The sequence below is a fragment of the Paramisgurnus dabryanus genome, chromosome 18, assembly GCF_030506205.2.
Source record: "Paramisgurnus dabryanus chromosome 18, PD_genome_1.1, whole genome shotgun sequence".
Lineage (NCBI taxonomy): Eukaryota > Metazoa > Chordata > Actinopteri > Cypriniformes > Cobitidae > Paramisgurnus > Paramisgurnus dabryanus.
In genome coordinates, this window is record NC_133354.1 from 4,030,057 (window position 1) to 4,050,026 (window position 19,970).

The window sequence follows — 19,970 nt, forward strand, 5'->3', positions numbered from 1 at the left end:
TTTATTTTTTTGTTCTAACCGTTTTTTTTTGTTCTAACATCTAATATATATATATTTTTTAAGGATTTAATGCAAAATCTTTGTGCTGTTCCTTAATAAATCCACCTTGAATATTTTAAACGGAATTTTTAAAACACTGTTGAAAACATTTGACAGAAAACAAAATACATCAGGTAATCTCTTGGTCAATGCAAATTTAGTTCCTGAAGGGGGGATTCCAATAATAAAATCATTCCAAGTTCCTGTGGTGTGAACATTCCAATACCAATAATTACAGTTATTTAACATCGTTTAGAAACTTTGTTCATAACAATATCATTGCCAAATGTTAAGGCTTATAAAGGCTTATTGAAAATAATTTGAAACAAGTTTATAGTGATGTGGTTACATTTTATTTATTGTTTTTCTTTATTTGCAGTATATTTATTTCTAAAAAAATATTATGAAAATCACACCAAAAAATAAATCAAAAATGTAATGAAAATTAATCTATATTAAATGAAACATTGTTTTATCCAAAATGTTACTGCTGTTGCTGCTGCATAAATCATAAAACATACCCTTTTTTTTTTACTAATCCCACCACAATATCTCTCATTACTGCTGTAGAGAGTGAAGTTTTGCTGAATTCAGTGGATCAGGATGAAGAAGAAGAGCGGCCAGAAGAGAAAGAGGAGATTCTGTGTGACGCTCTTAGCACCGTTACACAGATTTCCCTGACAACATGAGAAGCTCGTGTAATCTTCAGTCAATTGTGATGCATCACATACAGATTTAGACATGCATCCTTTAAAAGTCGGAGACCCAACAGTTTCTAATTTAAAGAAAACAAAAGTTGATTAAGTGAATCATTCAAAACTTGACCACACTGATAATCTGATATAACACATATACATATACAAAACATTTTAAATACATTAGCATATCCTATGTATGATAAATATATTTCTGTAATTACTAGATACAGTAAATTAGAAAACCATATTCTCTGATTTATGTTATCACATATTGATATGTCTTAAACAAATAATGCAATTAAATGTAACCTAATCAACTAATAATGCAGAGAAAGACAGAAAAAAGTGTCTTGATTCTCACCTGTAGCTTTATAGCAGGAGTCTTCAGTTCCTAAACAGTTTATTTTGTTGAAGCAACTCTGTCCATCACAGTAGTAACATTGTTTTCCATTGGGGCTGTTAGAGCTGGAATCTGTAGAAGAAACAAATCTTATTCTTTTATTTTATGGACTACCTAAGCTTAATGCCTGCATATGTACTGTATAGTTATGTAGTTAAAATAAAAAGACATACCTGGGGCATCTTTGTTATTACAAAGGTCTGTGTTACAGCACTGTGAAGATGTAACTGTCCTGACAATTCCGTTGTTAACAGATGCATTTATACAACTCGCCTTCACTTCACAACCCTTATATTGCTTTTTAACTCCAGGGCCACCTAAAAAATAATATGATTAATGCTTAATACCTGACCATTGTGATTTGTAAAGCAAATGTGTGTGTTTGTTGACAGAGAGGTTACTAAAATTCTGAAATACAGACATCTTACATCAAATTCTGCTTCACAATTACTGATAATTTTGAGATACGCATCTCTACTCCAGAAGACAAGATCATACGATCAGACAACAGTTTATAATAAAATAAGAAATGAAATACAACAGATTTTTACTCTTGAGTCAGAATTTCAGTCATTTTATAGATAATATAGACACACAAATAGTCTGCTTTGAAGAAACCCCTTTCACTTGCATTAGTTTATGAGGAGTTTAGATGCAAAACCCTTTAAGTGCATCTGACATGGTTTCATGTAAATGAGCATTTATTTATCAGGCTCTATTTATTAGGTTTAGTAATTCCCTGAAATGGCACTTTAAAGGTTACTAGTCAATAATTGAAATGCCTTATTTTCACAGATGTTACTTTAGTCATTTCATTCATATTTAACAAATTTGACTGTCTTTAGCTGCGAAATCCTCTAAGGGCTCTATCATACACCCAGTGCAATGTCGTGCAATGCGTGACGCAACTGTCTTTTGCTAATTTCAGTCCGGCGCAATTATCATTTTCACGTTTAGCACTACGTTGTTTAAATAGCAAATGCATCTGCACCCATGGGCGTTCTGGTCTGAAAACGGGATGTGTTAAGGCACACTGTTGGCGCTTTGCTATTTTGAGGCAACTAGAATAGACTACGCCATTGAATAACTAAAACCTGCTCTAAAGTCAATGGCGCAATATTGTTTTTGTTATGTAATGAGCGTGTTAGTAATGTGCGCCTATAAACGGGATGAAAACGCGCGTTTGCTTATCACATGAATGCACACCAGCACATAAACGTTTTCAAATATTAAAAATCAAAGGATTAAAATGTAAATTATTATTATTGAGTCTCTTGGACATAAATGAGGATCGATTATGAAACGTTAGAAGGCGTAAAGAGCTACTTCACCTGTAGACTGGTAAGTAATTAAATGTTTTTCTTAAAACAAATGCAAATATTGCATATATTTTTAAATGCTATCCATGCACAGATTTATTGTATATGATGACGTAGTACCTCTGGATATGGTGAGATGAGAATCGTTTTTAAGTAATGCTTTTCAAAGAATTCATGGCGCTCCAAGTCCTGAGACTCTCCACACCTTTGTAAATTCTTTATCTCCTGTTAATTCATATAAACTATTCTCTTCTAAAAGAGAACACATTTATTTTTGTATTTCTAAATATATTTTTTGAGCATTAAAAAAACAATGGTCAGTCCTGACATAGATTATACCCATCTAAGTGGGGTGCAAAATTATAGAGTTTGGGAACCACTGCTTTAGATGATGTAACCTCCAGAGGATGTGAAGGATGCAATCTTCTGAAATGAGACACAGCCAGTATATCTACTATAACTAGTATATCAAGACTTGTGGGGACAGTTTTAGGTGTGGCGGGCAGCAATGGCAGAATTATCATATACTATACGCCATCAAATACTTTCACTTCAAATCCGCTTAATCCCAGCCTCACACCATTCAGAAATACTGTTTTCATGGCAGTATTTGTTAAGAGTGATAAAAAATGATAATTTACAAGAAATCAAATTAGACGCACTACACATGAGCTTTTTAGTTTTTTTTTTTTTACAGTTTAGCATTATAAAATCAGTTGAATTAAGATAACATTCATGTTAAATGATCCTAATTTGCATTGGTAGTCTATAATATTTCAGAAAATGTATTTTCCATCATACTGAACTCACCAGTGAATACTACAGATGTTGTACTTGCACATCTGGCAGTGCCCATACACGTCGTCTCTTTCACTCTTTCACAAGAACCCATTATACCTGAACACTCATAACATTTGAGTGAATGTCCTGAAAAAAGAAACAGAATGAGGTAGATATATATTTTGTGACTAATAAAACATTAAATAGGATTTTGTGTTTTGTACCTCCAGTGAAAAGAGTGCAGAAGAGAACAATGAAGATTTTCAGTTCCATCTTTGGTCTGTCAGGAGGTGAATAAAATCACAAACCCTTTCAGTGGCTTTTATATGAATATTTAAAAGAGGGGGCGAGGCTTCGATGAGAAACAAAATTTAAATACAAGGGGCGTAAGTTTGATTTTGGCATTGGTGGGGACATAACTAAAATTGTCTTCAAACCCACATTATCACAAAGGTTTTTCGCTGTTTACTTGAAGTGTTTTATTGGGTAGTTTGTAATCATTAGTCAGCCTATTTTTTAATTAAAAATACTTTTACTTTGTTTCGGTTTCATAGAATGCCAACCAGAGGCGATTCTAGGGTTAGAGCTTTAGGGGTGCTGAGCACCCAATGAGCTCCGCTGCCACCACCCTCTCTTTTTTCCTACAGAAACCAATAATATGTCTATTGTTAAATAGCTATCATTTTAACATTGGTTCTACTAACTCCAAAATAAAGATTTTTTTGGAGACCTTTCAGGCATGAAAATGGGTCAGGGGTAAAAAGGTGAGAAGAATATTACCCCTCTAGGGTCCGGGAGCATGCTCCCGCTTAGAATTTTTTTTAAAATAACATATTTTAAAGCATCAATCTGATGAGTTTTCAGATGCATTTTTTTTTCAAACCTTTTTATTTCTAATTAATGGTGAGCTAGCACATTTTTGCCATTAATGCCATATTAAAGTCTCAGGACAAAAGGTGGGCTACACCAGCAGTGTGGGTATGGTTTTATGTGGATATACAGTGTATCGTTTTAAGCCTTTATCAAAATGTCAAATCTCCTAATTTATAACTTTTATGCCTATATGGTAGGTTTATTAATAGTTTGTTAATTTGCAGCTTTTCTTTTAACAGTCCTTTACTATATGTCTAAAACAAAACACTTGTGACTCCTGCACTAAGGGTTAAAAACGTTATCCCCTTCATATTAGTCTACATGTGACAAACTAAAAAATATTTATTGTCTAGTTTGATAGTCAGACAGTTAGTGATTTCACACATAACTTACCGGTAGCCTACTGGTGGTATACAGTGATATGTTGTTTGTTTTCACTCCGTTCCAAACGCCATGTTTTCATGACGACTGACCAGAAAAGACGCACGTGACGTCATGTTTACATGACTCCTGATTGTTAAAATGAGTCTCAAATTAACGATAAATCATACAATAAACTTTAACAACAGAGACACACGTATGCAACTTTCCCACTGAGACGCACAAAACTGCATGCGTCTTGCGGAAGAACATTGTAACCGGCGCCTCTGTTTAAGTCTATGGACGAGTCACCCAGGTACTGTGCTACTCCGCAGCGCGCGGGTACCCGCCGGACTAAAATAATCCGAAAATAAACACTTATTATACGTGTACCATTGTGATTCATTATAAGACAAAAACACGGCTTGAAAGATTGATTCGTGATGTACTCGCTCATTATAAACATAACGTAAACATTTTGTAAGATTTGAACAAAAAAGTTGCATCACAACACTTTTAACTGATTCTCACTCTGCGTGTGTTTCGCGCTGAATGACGGACGGGGCGATGCAGGTACAGAGAAGTAGAAGAGGATGACACCATTTGCTTAGGGGGGAGGTTTTCATTTTCTACCTTATTATACATTTTAAACCACAAACTACGTAGTATGTTTTGGACATTATTTAACCTGGTCAAAGACGAACGAACATTTTAGAATAAATAAATTTCTTGCCCCAAGTTTTAGGGGTGCTGAGCTCCTTTTTAGGGGTGCTATAGCACCCCTAAAAAGGGGCTAGCCTCGCCCATGATGCCAACAAACCTAAGGAGTCTTCAATAATCAGCAAATTCAAAAGTCCTCATGCTGTACAAAGAATCTGCTGCCACCTACTGGTAAATGATGTTATATACAGTTTTGCATTTAAAAGAAATGTTTACACACCTTTATGACTTTCTTTCTTCTGAGGAACTTAAAATAAGAGAAATTTTGAGAAATATCTCAGTAGTTTTGTGTCCATACAATGGAAGTTAAAGGTACACATTTTGTTTGATTACCAGCTTGGACTACTGAAACTATTGGCGAGACAAATACAACTACAGACTAGACTGGGCCAGCAGAAAACAACATCTTTATTGTTATTGCAATGCTAACACAACCAAATTAAAGACAACAAAAACAACAAATATTTAATGTAAAATTATAATTTATATGATAAAGAAATATAATCTTTATATAACAAATATACACTCACCTAAACGATTATTAGGGACACCTGTTCAATTTCTCATTAATGCAATTATCTAATCAACCAATCACATAACAATATATTACAACCGAGGTATGCAGCAAAGCATTTGTGAAGCCACAACACGCACAACCTTGAAGAGGATGGGCTACAGAAGACCCCAGCGGGTACCACTCATCTCCACTACAAATAGGAAAAAGAGGCTACAATTTGCATAAGCTCACCAAAATTGGACAGTTGACTTAGACTTAGATCCTCCCGCTCCTGACAGAGCACTGGCAGCCTGTTGCCAACCCCTGTCTTAGGGTTTGATTAATTTTAGCTTTCAGTCAATTTAACAAGACGCTACAGAAAGCCTAACAATGTAATTCTGCCCCAGTTAATTCCGCCATCGCTAAGGTTTCCCTTCTTAGGTAACGTAATAATGACTCCATGGCGCCAGTCTGCCGGGACTTTCTCTGTTTTCCAGATGAGATTAAACAGGTTTGTGAGCTCGCCTATGATGGCATCATTACCATGTTTAAGAAGCTCAGCCGTTATTCCATCCAGTTCAGCTGCTTTGTTGTTCTTTAGACTACTGATGGTTTTCTTTACTTCATGCAAGGAGAATTCGCTTTCCGTGATGACTAACTGTGCCGTTGTTGGCAAAAACAGGTGTAGGTTGGTTTAGCATCTCCTCAAAATGCTCAATCCATCTGTCTGCCTGTTCCTCATCCGATAGCAAGTCCCGCCCATCTTTACTCTTGATTGGCACAGCACTGCTGGTACTCGCATGTGTCAATTCACAAACTATCCAGTACAATGTCTTTGAATCATTCCTGTCTGCAGCTTCTTGCGCTTCTTTGCTTTTCTCGTCCAACCAGAGTTTCTTGTCTCTCTTGCAACTCTGGCCCCACGCCCCAACCCTTCTCCTTTTGCAACCGGGCTTGGGACCGGCTTTTGGCGGACAGTTGATGAGTTCTGATGAGTGTTGATTTCTGTTAAGACATCCATATGGTAGAGTCAGAATTTGGCGTTAACAGAATGAGAACATAAATCCATCATGCCTTGTTACCACTGTGCAGGCTGGTGGTGTAATGGTGTGGGGGATGTTTTCTTGGCACACTTAAGGCCCTTTAGTGCCAATTGGGCATCATTTAAATGCCACGGCCTACCTGAGCATTGTTTCTGACCATGTCTATCCCTTTATGACCACCATGTACCCATCCTCTGATGGCTACCAGCAGGATAATGCAGCATGTAACAAAGCTTGAATCATTTCAAATTGGTTTCTTAAACATGACAATGAGTTCAATGTACTACAATGCTCTGCACATTTTGTATGTCTCTCTAACCTGACAAACTTTGCTTAGCTCTCATCTAATGAGCTGATGATTAGAGTCAGGTGTGTTAGATAAGGAATACATAAAAAATGTGCAGAGCAGGGGGTCCCCAGGAACAGGATTGAGAACCACTGGTATATAGCACCAAAAGTGGTTCTTTGCTCGTAATCATAGAAGAACCGATTTTAGTGCCATATAGCACCGGTGAAGCACCTGTGTAGAACCATATGGGGGCCATTTGGCACCACTATAGCACCAAATATGGTTTTACATAGCACTATGTGGTTCTACACAGGTGCTTCACAGGTGCTTCACCGGTGCTATATGGCACTAAAAATGGTTCTTCTATGATTAAGAGCAAAGAACCACTTTTGGTGCTATATAGCACCGTTTTTTTAAGTGCATTGTTATAAATGAATCATTCTAAACTGACCGTACATACATCTAAAAAAAACACTTGCAGGTGTTTATATAGTATATGGTTATTGATTTCACAGATAAAATGTTAAATATGTTATCCTATGTTAAATTTATGTTATCACATTTACTTGATATGTCTTGATCAAATAGTGTTTGTAAAAAATGTGATTTAATCTACTTTAATAAATAATGTAAATGTCACGGGTCGCGCTCCTCCATCTATTTCCACCCCGAGGACAGGGCAGGACTTAACAGGGTGGAGGCCCCTGGGCTTGAATAAATTTTGGGCCCTACACTATCAGAACAAAAGCTGTCACTGGGACGGTACCCTATAAATGGTTCCTAAAATTGACCATTTAGGTACAGATATAGGCACATTTGTACCCATTATATGCACTCTTTAGGTACAAAGGTGTACTACTTGAAAGGGTACCACCCCAGTGACAGCTTGTGTAAATTATCTTCTGATAGTGCACACATACAGTAAACAACCTAAAATAAAAAATATATCATAGAACTACATTTTAGGGAAGTTTCCCGACAGGGTTTAGATTAATCCAGCACTAGGCCTATTGCTATAGGTTATATTAGGGCATTCAAGTAGTTTTTACAAACAAACCTTACAAAAAATATTACTGGTGTGCGTCAAACATGCATTTTAGTCTGGGACTAGGATAAGACCTGTCTAGGAAACTGCCCCTATGTCTCTATAGCAGAACATAAGCCCAGTCTAAAATTAAATCATGTATTTTTAGGGATGTCACAAATCCAAATTAATCATGCACATTAAAAAATACCCTATAACAACATTTAAAACCATTGTGTAAGACTTAGCTTAAGAAAAGAATGATATGTCTTGATAAACATTCACCTTATTACACACCATATAATGTTATAAACATAATCAACAAGTGTATTTTGTGCATATAGCCTAAGTGGTGCAGTGTTTAACCATGAAAAACAAAAGATTTTAGGATGTAATATAATAATTATGACAAGACCATCATGTAATATTAGACACCAAAAACCAAAGTGGAGAAGATGATCATTAATTAATTTTTGCGTCTGATATGAACGTAATACATTAAAACCTTGAACGTAGATATAAAAATGAACACTTTTCAGAAGTTTAAACTGTGATTCTGTTAGCAAACATGCTGAAAGAGAAACTACAGGAAAGTTAGGCTAGCTAGTGGATTATATCAAAAACCATCAGGAAATCAACATGGCCATAATTTAGTGAATCCTCACCTCCAGATGAAGTAATAAACTGGACTGATGATATAAATGTTGACATAATCATGTGCGTTGTTAACTCTCCGGATTTTGTTATGTTTCGTAGCTCTACTTTACTCGTTTATTTCTCCACAGGGACTGTTTGGTGTCGTGTGAGCTGCAGACTGCGAGCAGATTGGATTTCATTTGGCGCTACGCAGACCGCTTGGTGATGTCAAAGTACCGCGAGAGCGATTAGAAAGCAGATTCTCTGTGTGATTTCTGAATCGCTCTCGCGGTACTCTGATGTCATTCCTTTGGCTTTTGTTGAACAACATGAATACACCCGTCTGCTTTACAGTCACTTTTGCGCCCTTTTAATTTGATTTCATATGATGATCGGATTGCGCAGTGCCGCATGAAGTCAAATGCACCAAATTCCAAATACCCGACTGTATAGGAGGTTAAACCCCCCAAAGTAGCAAGTGGAGCATGCGAATGGTGAGTGATTCAGATGTCAATTTATGAATGAAACTGTCAAAGGTTTGTCACACACTGTTAAGTATTTTTACGCTTTTTTAAATGGGTATAAGGAAATCCTTGACCATTAGTGGGTAAATTGCGTATAACGGCATATCACGTTAGATTACAAACAAACAAGAAAAAACAGAGTTACAAGACAATAGACTACTAATAATCTTTTTCATACTTAGCGCTTTATTTTCGCGTTGCTCCTTCTCATTATCTGTAAAGCTCATTCATGACTCGCATTTCGCGTATTCGCTATTGTACTAGCATCTATGGTTTTCAAAAGCGGTAAACTCAGCGCGTCATATTCAGCACCAAGATGACTGACATATATTTATTAACGAATTAAATGCAGCACCAAACAATTCCGCACCAACCAAATAGGCTAAGGCTGTAAAATAAAAAATGAAAACGACTGAACAAATCAAACGAACGCAAGCACGGAGGCCCCTATTGGCCGGGGCCCATGGGCTCAAGCCCAATCAAGCCCAATGGTAAGTCCGGCCATGCCCGAGGAGTTCCCAAAACACCCCAATGAACCGACAGACAAGAGAGATAAAATTGTAACAAAGCTTTATTTTAAATTAAAGGAGAAAGGGAAGGGGAAATTAACTATTTAAAAGCTTCCATGGCTGGAGGACACAGCGGGCAGGTGAGCTTACAGGGAAGTACTCGGGCCTTGGTCTCTTCGACTCACAGGTGGGCATACAGGTAGGTAAAGGACTTTAACTCTTGGGCTTGCAGGTAGGTATACAGGGAAGTACACAGGGCTTTAACTCTTGGACTTGTAGGTAGGTGTACGAGCAACTACACAGGGCTTTAGTTCTTGGGCGTACCGGTGGCTATACAGGTGAGTACACAAGGCTTTAGGCGTGCAGGTGGGTATACAGATGGGTACACAGGGCTTTAGCTTTTGGGTGTACAGATAGTTATACAGGTGAGTACACAGGGCTTTAGCTTTTGGGCGTACAGGTGGGTATACAGCAGACATGGGGACTTGTGACTTGGTGACTTGGACTCGAGTCGACTCGAGTCGCTATTTTTGTGACTTGTGACTTGACTTGACAAAAAATAAAATACTTGAGACTTGACTCGGACTTGGAAGTTAAAGTCTCGGGACTTGACTTGACTTGAGACATGATGACTTGAATGACTTGAGTGTTAATCACATCATGTTTTCAGTTTGAATATAAAATATATAAATTATTAAAACAAATAAAGTCGACCGAGCTGGAGCGCAGGCTGAGAATGGTGTTGTCATGACTGAATCACGACACTATTATCAGTCATGCCCTCTCGTACCTTACACACACCACGCCCACTTAGATCAGATATCAACATGTCAGCCGGAGGGGTACCGAGGGTCATCGCTTTCGGCTTCAACAAGATGGCAAAAGACGAACAGTGCGTTGCAAGACATGCAACATTAAAATTACGGGCAGCCAGACGACAACCTCTAATTTCGTTCGTCATTTAAAGAGCCATTATGCCCAGTAAGTGCTTGTCAATTTGTTAATATCTGGTTAGTTGGTAGTTAGCTAATGTAATAATAGCTAATGTAGCCCTCATCATACCGTGTTGGGGACAAATGTGGGCAAAATAATTTTGATTTATTTTTTAAAATACTTGTTTTTTTGTTTTATGGACTCAATGTGGAAAATTTCAAACACAGTTGGCAGAAGTGAAAAATAAATAATTTATGAAGTTACAATTTTGTTTGATTCCATGATGTATTTTATTGAACATGAGTATTTACAATGCAAATCCAAATTATTGTAATTTACTGATAGTTACTTACTGTATATCTTGTCACTTTATTAAGATCAGATTCTGCAGGTAAAATTACAACAATAAGGTGACTTGACTTGGACTTGACTTGACTTGACATAGCCTGTGACTCGACTTGACTTGACTTGCCCAAGAAAAAAAAATACTTGGGACTTACTTGAGACTTGAAGGTTCAGACTTGAGACTTACTTGAGACTTGCACATGTGTGACTTGGTCCCATCTCTGGTATACAGGTGAGTACACAGGCTTCAATTCTTTGACTTAGAGGTGGAAGTGCAGGTGAAGACACAGAGCTTAAGCTCTTCTGCTTCCAGGTGGCTGGAGAGGACGTACAGGCAAGAAGAAAAGGCTTTTAACTCTTCGCTCACAGGTAGATATACAAGTAAGTACACAGGGCTTTAGCCCTTTGGCATTCAGGAGGGCATTGACCGGAGTCGACCGGAACCGGCCAGGTGTTACACTGAAATCTGCCCGGCGGAACTATTTCCAACACTTTAATTTCACCTGTATAAAGTCACCCCCTGACATAAACTCATCTAAGTCAGTTAAAACAGTTTCATTTGTTAAAGCAATTCCTCTCATCGCAGTAATAACACTGTTTTCCATTGGGGCTGTTGAGCTGGAAACTGTGGAAGAAACAAATCTTATTCTTTCATTTGCATGCTTAAGCTCAACCTGCATGCTTAAGTCAAATGAGCCCTCTTCTGACAGTCTGTCACCCTACTACAGATTTACACATGTTTGTCTACATACAGCCACATTATGCAGTAATTAAACGATCAGAAATCTAATTTAAAATGATAAAGCTCAAAGCTCACTGCCAGGCGATATATTTTCTTTAACAGAATTCACCTTTCAAAGCCTACAGCGAACAGCCGGTTTGTACTACAGCCCTCTACTTCCTGCTTTAATGAGATCAGTCGAACAGTCTTTTGACCAAACCCCGCCCACAGGAATACGTCAGTCGCCAGCTAAGCTAACTGTCTCGCGACTTGAATGAGGCGTTTGGCGCGGTAGATGCAATTCCGCCTCATTCGCCCGTCTACTTCACGTGAATTGAGCGTCTGGCAAACAAATTTTTGCGTTTTTGTGTCGCAAATTTGCGGCTGACTCCCAAGTTGAAAAATTTGAACTTTGCCGGACTTTCGCGACGCGTTAGCCAATTAGGAGCCTGCTTGCTGCTGTGGCGGCAGCCCTGCCCGGAGTCACTTATTCAACATGAAGGAACGATTGATATTGTCTGTGAGCAGTCACCCGGAGCTATATGACACAAGTTCTTATTTCCACAGAGACAGGGGAACAAAAGGACCTCGTTTGGAAGAGTGTCAGAGGACATTGGGCAACCTGGTAAGTTGTAAATACACATTTCACTTTTGAGTTTATCGACCTGCGCTGTTTATTTTCTCCCTATAAAAACGTGACCAAATAAAAACCAGTAACTCTCTTGATAAATGCACAATCAACATCAGCCACCTTGCAAACATACAACCGCATAGCACTTGCCCTTCCCACAAGAAGCGGATTTTGCATTTGACGTGCATCAAATGCTTGCTTTTTTTAGTTTGTGAAGTGCACGCCACTGCGGGTCGCAATGTACCGTCAACAGCCCTAGAATCCACACTTTTGACTTTTAGACATGTTTAACACTAAGTATACAAAGCTTACCTCAGCAGCGTATGTGTTATTTGTGGTAAGCTACGTTAATTTGGTTGCGTGAGTGACATAATTTATTCATGAGTTAAGACATGGCTATTTAAAGTGTCCGCTCCCAGCGCTTTGCACGTGCATCATCAGAACTGCATTTAGAACCGAAACTTAAGAATTACGTGCAGTACCGGTTCCTTTAAAAAAAAACCAGAACCGGTTCTGAAAAAGAACCGGTTCTCGGTTCCCAACCCAAGCTGTGAGAATAGAAACTTTAATAGTTCTTTGACTAGTAAAGGTGTTGCTCTAGCTTGCATTTAACTACTTTCCTCTGATGCATTGCAGCTGTAAAAAAAGTTGGATAAACTTTAAAAATTACTTTGGTCGTTTTTTCACTTTAAGTGAAAAATGTAAGCTGATAATGCTCACATTTTTAGGTTTTACCAATTGAAGGTAGTTTTTTTAAAGGGGCTGAATGTAAGTTATTACTTAAAAAAATCTTTAAGATAGAGTTTTCATTTGTATATTTATGAGGCAACCATAATGTAATAGAAAGAATGACACCTTGAGTGTCCTCCACGGTTGTCTCTATCAACCTATCACCTATCTATCAGCCTATCACGGTAGGCTCTTTTCTGTGTGGAAAAGTCGGGTCCGAATTGGCGCAAAATTCAAAATGTGACGTCATGCGCATGCTCGTCTACCTGGGCGTTCCATATAGACGCGTACGGCGTCATTAGTAAACAGCGGCAATCACTAGCATGTTTCAAATGGACTCTGTAGACGGAAAGAAGTGACCAACTTCCAGCACAATCCGGACACTCACGGAAACTCCTCGTAAGTTAAAAAAAAATCCTTATCTAGTGCGGCCAAAATAGTGCGTGACCGGCGTCGGGGAAAAGACAAGAGTAAACATCGGATTGGCATTTGATTCTTGGATAGAGCTCCGGTCAGCGCTGGGTATGAAAACAGACCTTGAGCAGGTTTCCTTTTTACTGCAAAGGTAAGACATAGTTACAGGGCATCTGTAATATATTATGTTATTGTTTTTGTGGTGTAATGCTAACGATAGCATTTATTTTGTGGTGTAATGCTGACGATAGCATGTAGCACAGGACCATTTCAAAAGTTACTTTCTTATATGAATTATCTTTATTCAGAGCACGAGTGCATTAAGATTGTGAGTGTCGGGAGTGTGTTTTACAGTGTCGTGTTACAAAACTTTTAGAAGTAGACTTCTGTTGAAAATATAAAGTAGCACTGCAACATTTTGCTAAAATATGGTCTGTCAAACAATAACCTTACAGCACTGTAACTTTTCTTACATTTGTAAACATGCTGGTGAATATCAATGAGCTGTCTGTGGTTGCTACGGCAACTCTTGTTGTTGTGGTCGTGCTCGTACGAGTGTGCCCACCGAGAACGAGCATGAGACTGGCTGCAGTTTCTATAACGGCCACTGGTGTCAGTAACGGTTAGAAATTTCTCAACTTACGGAGAGCACCTTTAAGTAGATCCCACTTTTTACACATTTTATAATAGCCTTCGTAGTATGTTTTGTCATTTTGCAGAGGAAATCCAATATTGACAAATTGGCTGCAGAATGTTGGTCAGTTAAATCGCAATAAAAAACATTTAAAGCATTTTGGTTATAGTTGTTATCAAAACAATAACTGATGTAGATCCTACATTTCACAAGATGAAATGAAGAAGTGGCCTGATATATCATATGACAATATAGTTTGCAGTTTTTTTAATAAATGTGGTGTGAGAATGGAAACTTTAAAAGTTGACAAAAAAACTGTTGCTCTAGCTTGACCTTTAACTCACATCTTACACACTGGAAACAGGATGGAAAACATTTCAAAATCACACACTGCTAGTTTGCCAAGACTACTATTAACTATAACATTTTATTACATTTTTATATTTATATCTAAATATAATTGTTGAATAAGGAATACATTTATTTAGTCCAGAGACAAAAATACAGAAAGTACAAAAATGCTAAACTTAAATGTATTTAAAATACAAAATCCATGTATCTGAAATACTGCCGCAGTGCGCTCTGTCATGTGCAGTATAAACTCACACCAAGGGCTCAGTTATGAAATTCAATACAAATGTCTGAAACGATTAAAACAGATATAATGTTCTGACTGTGCAAAAGGAAAGCTTTTACTATAGGAATAAGATGACTTATGATTAATAAACTCTAATAAAACACTTCAATTTATTATAGGTGTCACTTTGAATATTTTGCTCTGAATGGACTTTGTCAAAGTTATTAATTCAATAGGACAAAAGAGCAACAGATTTTAAATACAGATGACTTTTTTATGTTTTTAGAAACAAATAATTTTTTTTAAATGATTGCCATACAGAAATATATATCTGGAGTCTCCAATAATCAGCAAATTAAAGTATAAACATTCTCTACTGTAGAATCTGCTGTTTTTAAATGTCAACAGACAAACATCCTATAGGGCTCTATCTTACACCCGGCGCAATGCAGCGCAAAGCGCGACGCAAGTGTCTTTCGCTAGTTTCCACCCTAATTTTCACGTTTAGCGCCGCGTTGTTTAAATAGCAAATGCATTTGCGCCCCCTTTTGCGCCCATGGGCGTTCTGGTCTGAAAACGAGGTGTGTTCAGGCGCATTGTTGGCGCGTTGCTATTTTGAGGCAACTAAAATAGACTACGCCATTGACCAACAAAAACCTGGTCTAAAGTCTAAAGTCAATGGCGCAATGTGTTTTATGTTATTTAAAGAGCGCATTAGTAAAATGCGCCTATACACGGGAGGACAACGCGGGTTTGCTTATCACAAGGTACATGAATGCGCAGCAGCACAAAAATGCTTTTAAATATGAAAGATTAAAGGATTGAATGTAAAAGATTATTATTGAGTCTCTTGGAAATAAATGAGGACTAATTATGAGACGTTAGAAGGCGCAAAGAGCTGCTTCACCTGCAGCCTGGTAAGTAAATAAATGCTTTGCTTTGAACAAATGCGTCTGTTTTTAAATGTTTTTTTTTAATGCTACCTCACGGATTTATTGTATATGATGACTCTGTATCTGTGGATATGGTGAGATGAGAAACATTTTTAAGTCATGCTTAAAAAAACTCTTTGCTAAAAAAAAAACGCTGTCCAAAGTGCTGAAACGTGAGGAGACGGGATCTTCTTCCTCCGCTTAGTTTTTCAGTTTACAAAGTCCGTCATCTAAATAGGGATTAGACATAACGCCAGCGCAACTGGCTTTTAAAGGGGATGAGAGCTGTGACTCTCATTGGTTTACTGCACGTTACGCCCAAAATACTCCCATTACAATAGGACCTACCCTATTCGACCATGCGCTCGGCGCAAAAACCATTTTTCCCGTCGTTAAATTAGCAAAAGTGGATTCGGACACGCCCATTTAGACGTTGCGCTGTGCGCTTTAGACAATGCGCTTAGATCGTTAAAATAGGGCCCATAGTGTTAAATGACTGATTCACAGCTTTTAATCATCTTGAGATGGAGACACCCTCTTTTCTCTACTTGTGAAGACAAAACATCACCAAACATAAGATTAACCACAGTTATTACATAAGGTGGAAAGTAATATAACAACTATACTATCAGAAAGAAAACAGAGCTGTCGCTGGGATGGTACCTTTTAATAAAAAGGTCCTAATGGGGCGGTGGGGTTCCTGGACAGGGTTTATCCCATAGTCCCAGACTAAAATGCATATTTGAGCTGCCTTCATTTAAAACACCTTGTACTGTCATATCTAAACATATATCAGTGCTATTGGTTTGTCTCAAGATGCACACCAGTATTGTTTTTTGTAAGGTATGTTTGTAATAACTCCTAAAATGTCCTACTGCTTGTAAAACTACTGTTAAAATGCCCTAATATAACTAAGGCTTAATCTAAAACATGTCCCAATATTTTTGTATTGAAAAATTTTTATTTAGACAGAAAGAAGAGAGAAGATGAGAAACTTTGACAGAATGATTCTTTGGGAATCAAAAAAATAATTTATCCAACCTATACAATTATTTTGGTCGTTTGTCCATTCCCCCAAATACGACCAACAGTTTACTAAATTAGCGCCTCTATTATTACACAAACCATTAGATCATAATTTTTAGAGGACATTCTCGGTTGTTATACTCCCATGTTATCATTATGATATTATGCACATTTTTGAAGTATTGAATCAAAAATGAGTGATGCAAATGCCAAATTTTCGAATAAAAATCCTTTAATTTTCAAAAATGTATTTACGCTTGTTTGAGGTGTTTTTTGACCTATGCGATAAAGAGTAAATGCGAATAATGTAAGGTGGAAATGCATTTGCCGAATAAATTCTGACGCAGCCAACATTAAACCCATGTGAATGATCATCTAGCTGTTTCCTCTGAAGTTGTCTTTATCATATATGGGGCTCAATGCCCTTGCTGTTAGTGCCTTCACCAAAATGCTGCATTCCTTCTTCTGTGAACAGCATTCCATTTGAAAATTACACATTACAAAGTCCTGTCTCCATTTTCTAAGGGTGCCTTGTTTTATTTACTGTTGGTATAGGTTACCAATAACACCGTCATTTGCCCAACTTGATGGAAACACACCTAATTTGCATTTTTTTTAGAATATTGAAGATTCGCTTTACTGTAAAAAAATTTGTTGAATCAACTCGGATTTACAAGTTATTTCAACTTACTACTATTTTTCTTGACTAGAGATGAGCTGTTATAACTACAGGTGAGTTATTATATATTTATATTATACCATCTCAATACTCCACCTAGTGTATAAAATAAAAATAACACCACATATGGCTCTTACAATATTAATGTAAGGAATTGTAAATTATGTGGCTTCTAAGTGTTTCAATCATCTTAATATGAAATACTTAAAAATGTAATAATAATAATAATAATAATAATAATAAATTTTATTTGTATTGCACTTTACATTGAACAATCTCAAAGTGCTACAGAATATCAGTCTAAAAAAAAAAAAAACAGTCTAAAAAAACAATCTAAAACAGACAATCTAAAAAAACAATCTAAAACAGACCAAAGGAACAAGAAGCAAAAAAATTTAAAATATATAAAAAGCAGTTTAAAGAAAGGCTTTTTAAAAAAGAAATGTTTTTAAGTTTTTTTTAAAAACATCTATAGTCTGTGGAGCCCTCAGGTGGTCAGGGAGAGCGTTCCACATCCTGTGGGCAGCCGATGAGAAGGCCCTGTCACCCATGCTGCAGAGCTTAGTTCTGGGGATTTGAAGAGTGGTTGAAGTTGCTGACCGAGTACGTGAGGAGGTACGTAGGGTGAGAAGTTCTTTTAAATAAAGGGGGGCATGTCCATATATACACTGGTGGGTGAGAAGGGAGACCTTATATTCAATTCTGAGTGGGATAGGGAGCCAGTGAAGAGATTTCAGAATAGGAGTGATGTGGTCATGCTTACGCACCCTCATCAGGATCCTGGCAGCACTATTCTGTATATATTGAAGCCTCTGAGTGCTCTTGCCTGGGATCCCGATGAGGAGTGCATTGCAGTAGTCCAGCCTGGATGAAACAAAGGCATGGACGAGCTTCTCTGTATCTGCTAGTGTGAGGGTTGGACGGAGTTTTGCGATGTTCCTTAGGTGGTAGAAAGATGTCTTACAGAGGTGTTTGATATGGTTGTCAAAGGTAAGCTGTGGGTCCATTCTAACACCCAAATTGGTAACAGATGTGGAGAGGGAGATGGTTTGTCCAGAAAAAGTGATATTGGTGATGGTGGATGAGCGAAGCTGATGTGATGTGCCAACCAGGATGGCTTCTGTTTTGGAGCCATTCAGCTGAAGGAAATTGAGCTTCATCCATGCCTCTATCTCCTCCAGGCAGGTGGTCAGTGTTGTTGTTGGCAGGGGAGCAGAAGAGGTGGGGGCAGTCTTAATGTAGAGCTGTGTGTCATCCGCATAAGAGTGAAATGTTATGCCATGTCTGCTAATGATATCGCCGAGGGGGAGCATGTAGATTGAAAAAAGGGTGGGGCCAAGCACAGAGCCCTGAGGAACACCGCAGGTGACACTGTGGGTGTCAGATTTGGCTTTGCCCATGGCGACATGCTCCGTTCTGTTGGTCAGGTAAGAAGTGAACCAGTTGTGAACTTTTTCTGAGAGTCCAATGGTGTGTTGCAGGTGGTGAAGAAGGATTTTGTGATCTACTGTGTCAAAAGCAGCTGTGAGGTCCAGGAGGATGAGTAGTGATGGGGAACCAGTATCTGCTGCCATCATGAGGTCATTGGTGACTCTGACCAGAGCTGTTTCTGTGCTATGGCCAGAACGGAAACCAGACTGAAATTTTTCATACAGATTATTGTATTTGAGGTGATCATGAATTTGTGCTGCAACAATTTTTTCCAGAACCTTTGATAGGAATGGAAGATTGGATATTGGTCTGTAATTGGAGAGAATTTCTGGATCCAGTGTGGGTTTTTTCAATAGAGGTCTGATGACAGCTGTTTTTAATGCAGATGGGATATGGCCGGCCTGTAGTGAGTGATTTATGATTTTGGTGATAAACGGAGAGATAGCAAAAATGTTTGCCTTCAGCAGGGTTGAAGGGAAAGGGTCCAGGGCACATGTGGATGGCTTAATTTTTTTGATAATTTCCTCTACTTCCTCCTGTGTGACATCAGAGAAGGTACAGAACGACTGGGCAATCTCTAGTGGGTCAGCTGTTGGGAGGGGCAGTACCACAGTGGAGGAAAGGTGAGAGCGGATGGTGTTAACTTTTTGCTTGAAGAATGTGATATGCATATTACACCTCTCTGCGGTAGTCTCAGAGAGGGAGGGTGAGGGGGGGTTGAGAAGGTTATTTATGGTTGAGAATAGTTGTTTGGAATCACCGGGGCTATTGTTGATGATGTTGGAATAGAACTTGGAACGTGCGTCCCTCAGAGCTTCTGCATATGCCCTCCTATGTTCCCTGTATGCCTGTTTGTGGACAGTCAATCCAGAGGCCTTGAGCCGCCGCTCAAGGACACGCCCAGCCGCCTTCATTTTTCGCAGCTCGCCCGTGAACCAGGGTGCGGTGCGTGAGAACGAGACTGACCTGGATGTTAAAGGGGCGTGGAGGTCCAGGAGATTGCTCAGGGACTGATTGTAGAAGTCCACCAAGTCAGTAATGGGGAGAAGGTCAGTAGAGCCAGAAGAGAGACGTTGAAAGTCTAGAGTCAGGGCATCTGCATTAATGTTTCTCAATTTTCTGAAATGGATCTGCCGCTTTGGTTTGGTATGGGTGGGAGGGAAAGGCAGCTCCATTGACACTACCTTGTGATCTGAAACACCAAGATC

The 19,970-nt window shown here is 38.3% G+C and overlaps 1 protein-coding gene across 1 annotated transcript; it reads right to left on the reverse strand.

Annotated features, from left to right (window-relative positions):
• Positions 1-507: 507 nt before the first annotated feature.
• Positions 508-3,614, reverse strand: LOC135721798 (urokinase plasminogen activator surface receptor-like). The gene is made up of 5 exons (XM_065244253.2): positions 3,461-3,614; positions 3,267-3,383; positions 1,311-1,454; positions 1,099-1,209; positions 508-814 (listed from the first exon to the last, which is right to left on the reverse strand). Exons 1-5 carry the CDS (start codon positions 3,507-3,509, stop codon positions 630-632), a joined length of 606 nt encoding a protein of 201 aa, XP_065100325.1. The 5' UTR covers positions 3,510-3,614; the 3' UTR covers positions 508-629.
• Between the last annotated feature and the right edge of the window lie 16,356 nt (positions 3,615-19,970).

What these genes read in the sequence shown, in the direction of transcription:
- LOC135721798 (XM_065244253.2), bottom strand. Translation starts at nt 3,509, where the DNA reads ATGGAACTGAAAATCTTCATTGTTCTCTTCTGCACTCTTTTCACTGGA. An exon ending in CTGCACTCTTTTCACTGGAG is followed by an intron (nt 3,384 to 3,460) that starts GTACAAAACACA and finishes TTCTTTTTTCAG; the next exon opens with GACATTCACTCAAATGTTAT. An exon ending in TAATAACAAAGATGCCCCAG is followed by an intron (nt 1,210 to 1,310) that starts GTATGTCTTTTT and finishes TTTCTTCTACAG; the next exon opens with ATTCCAGCTCTAACAGCCCC.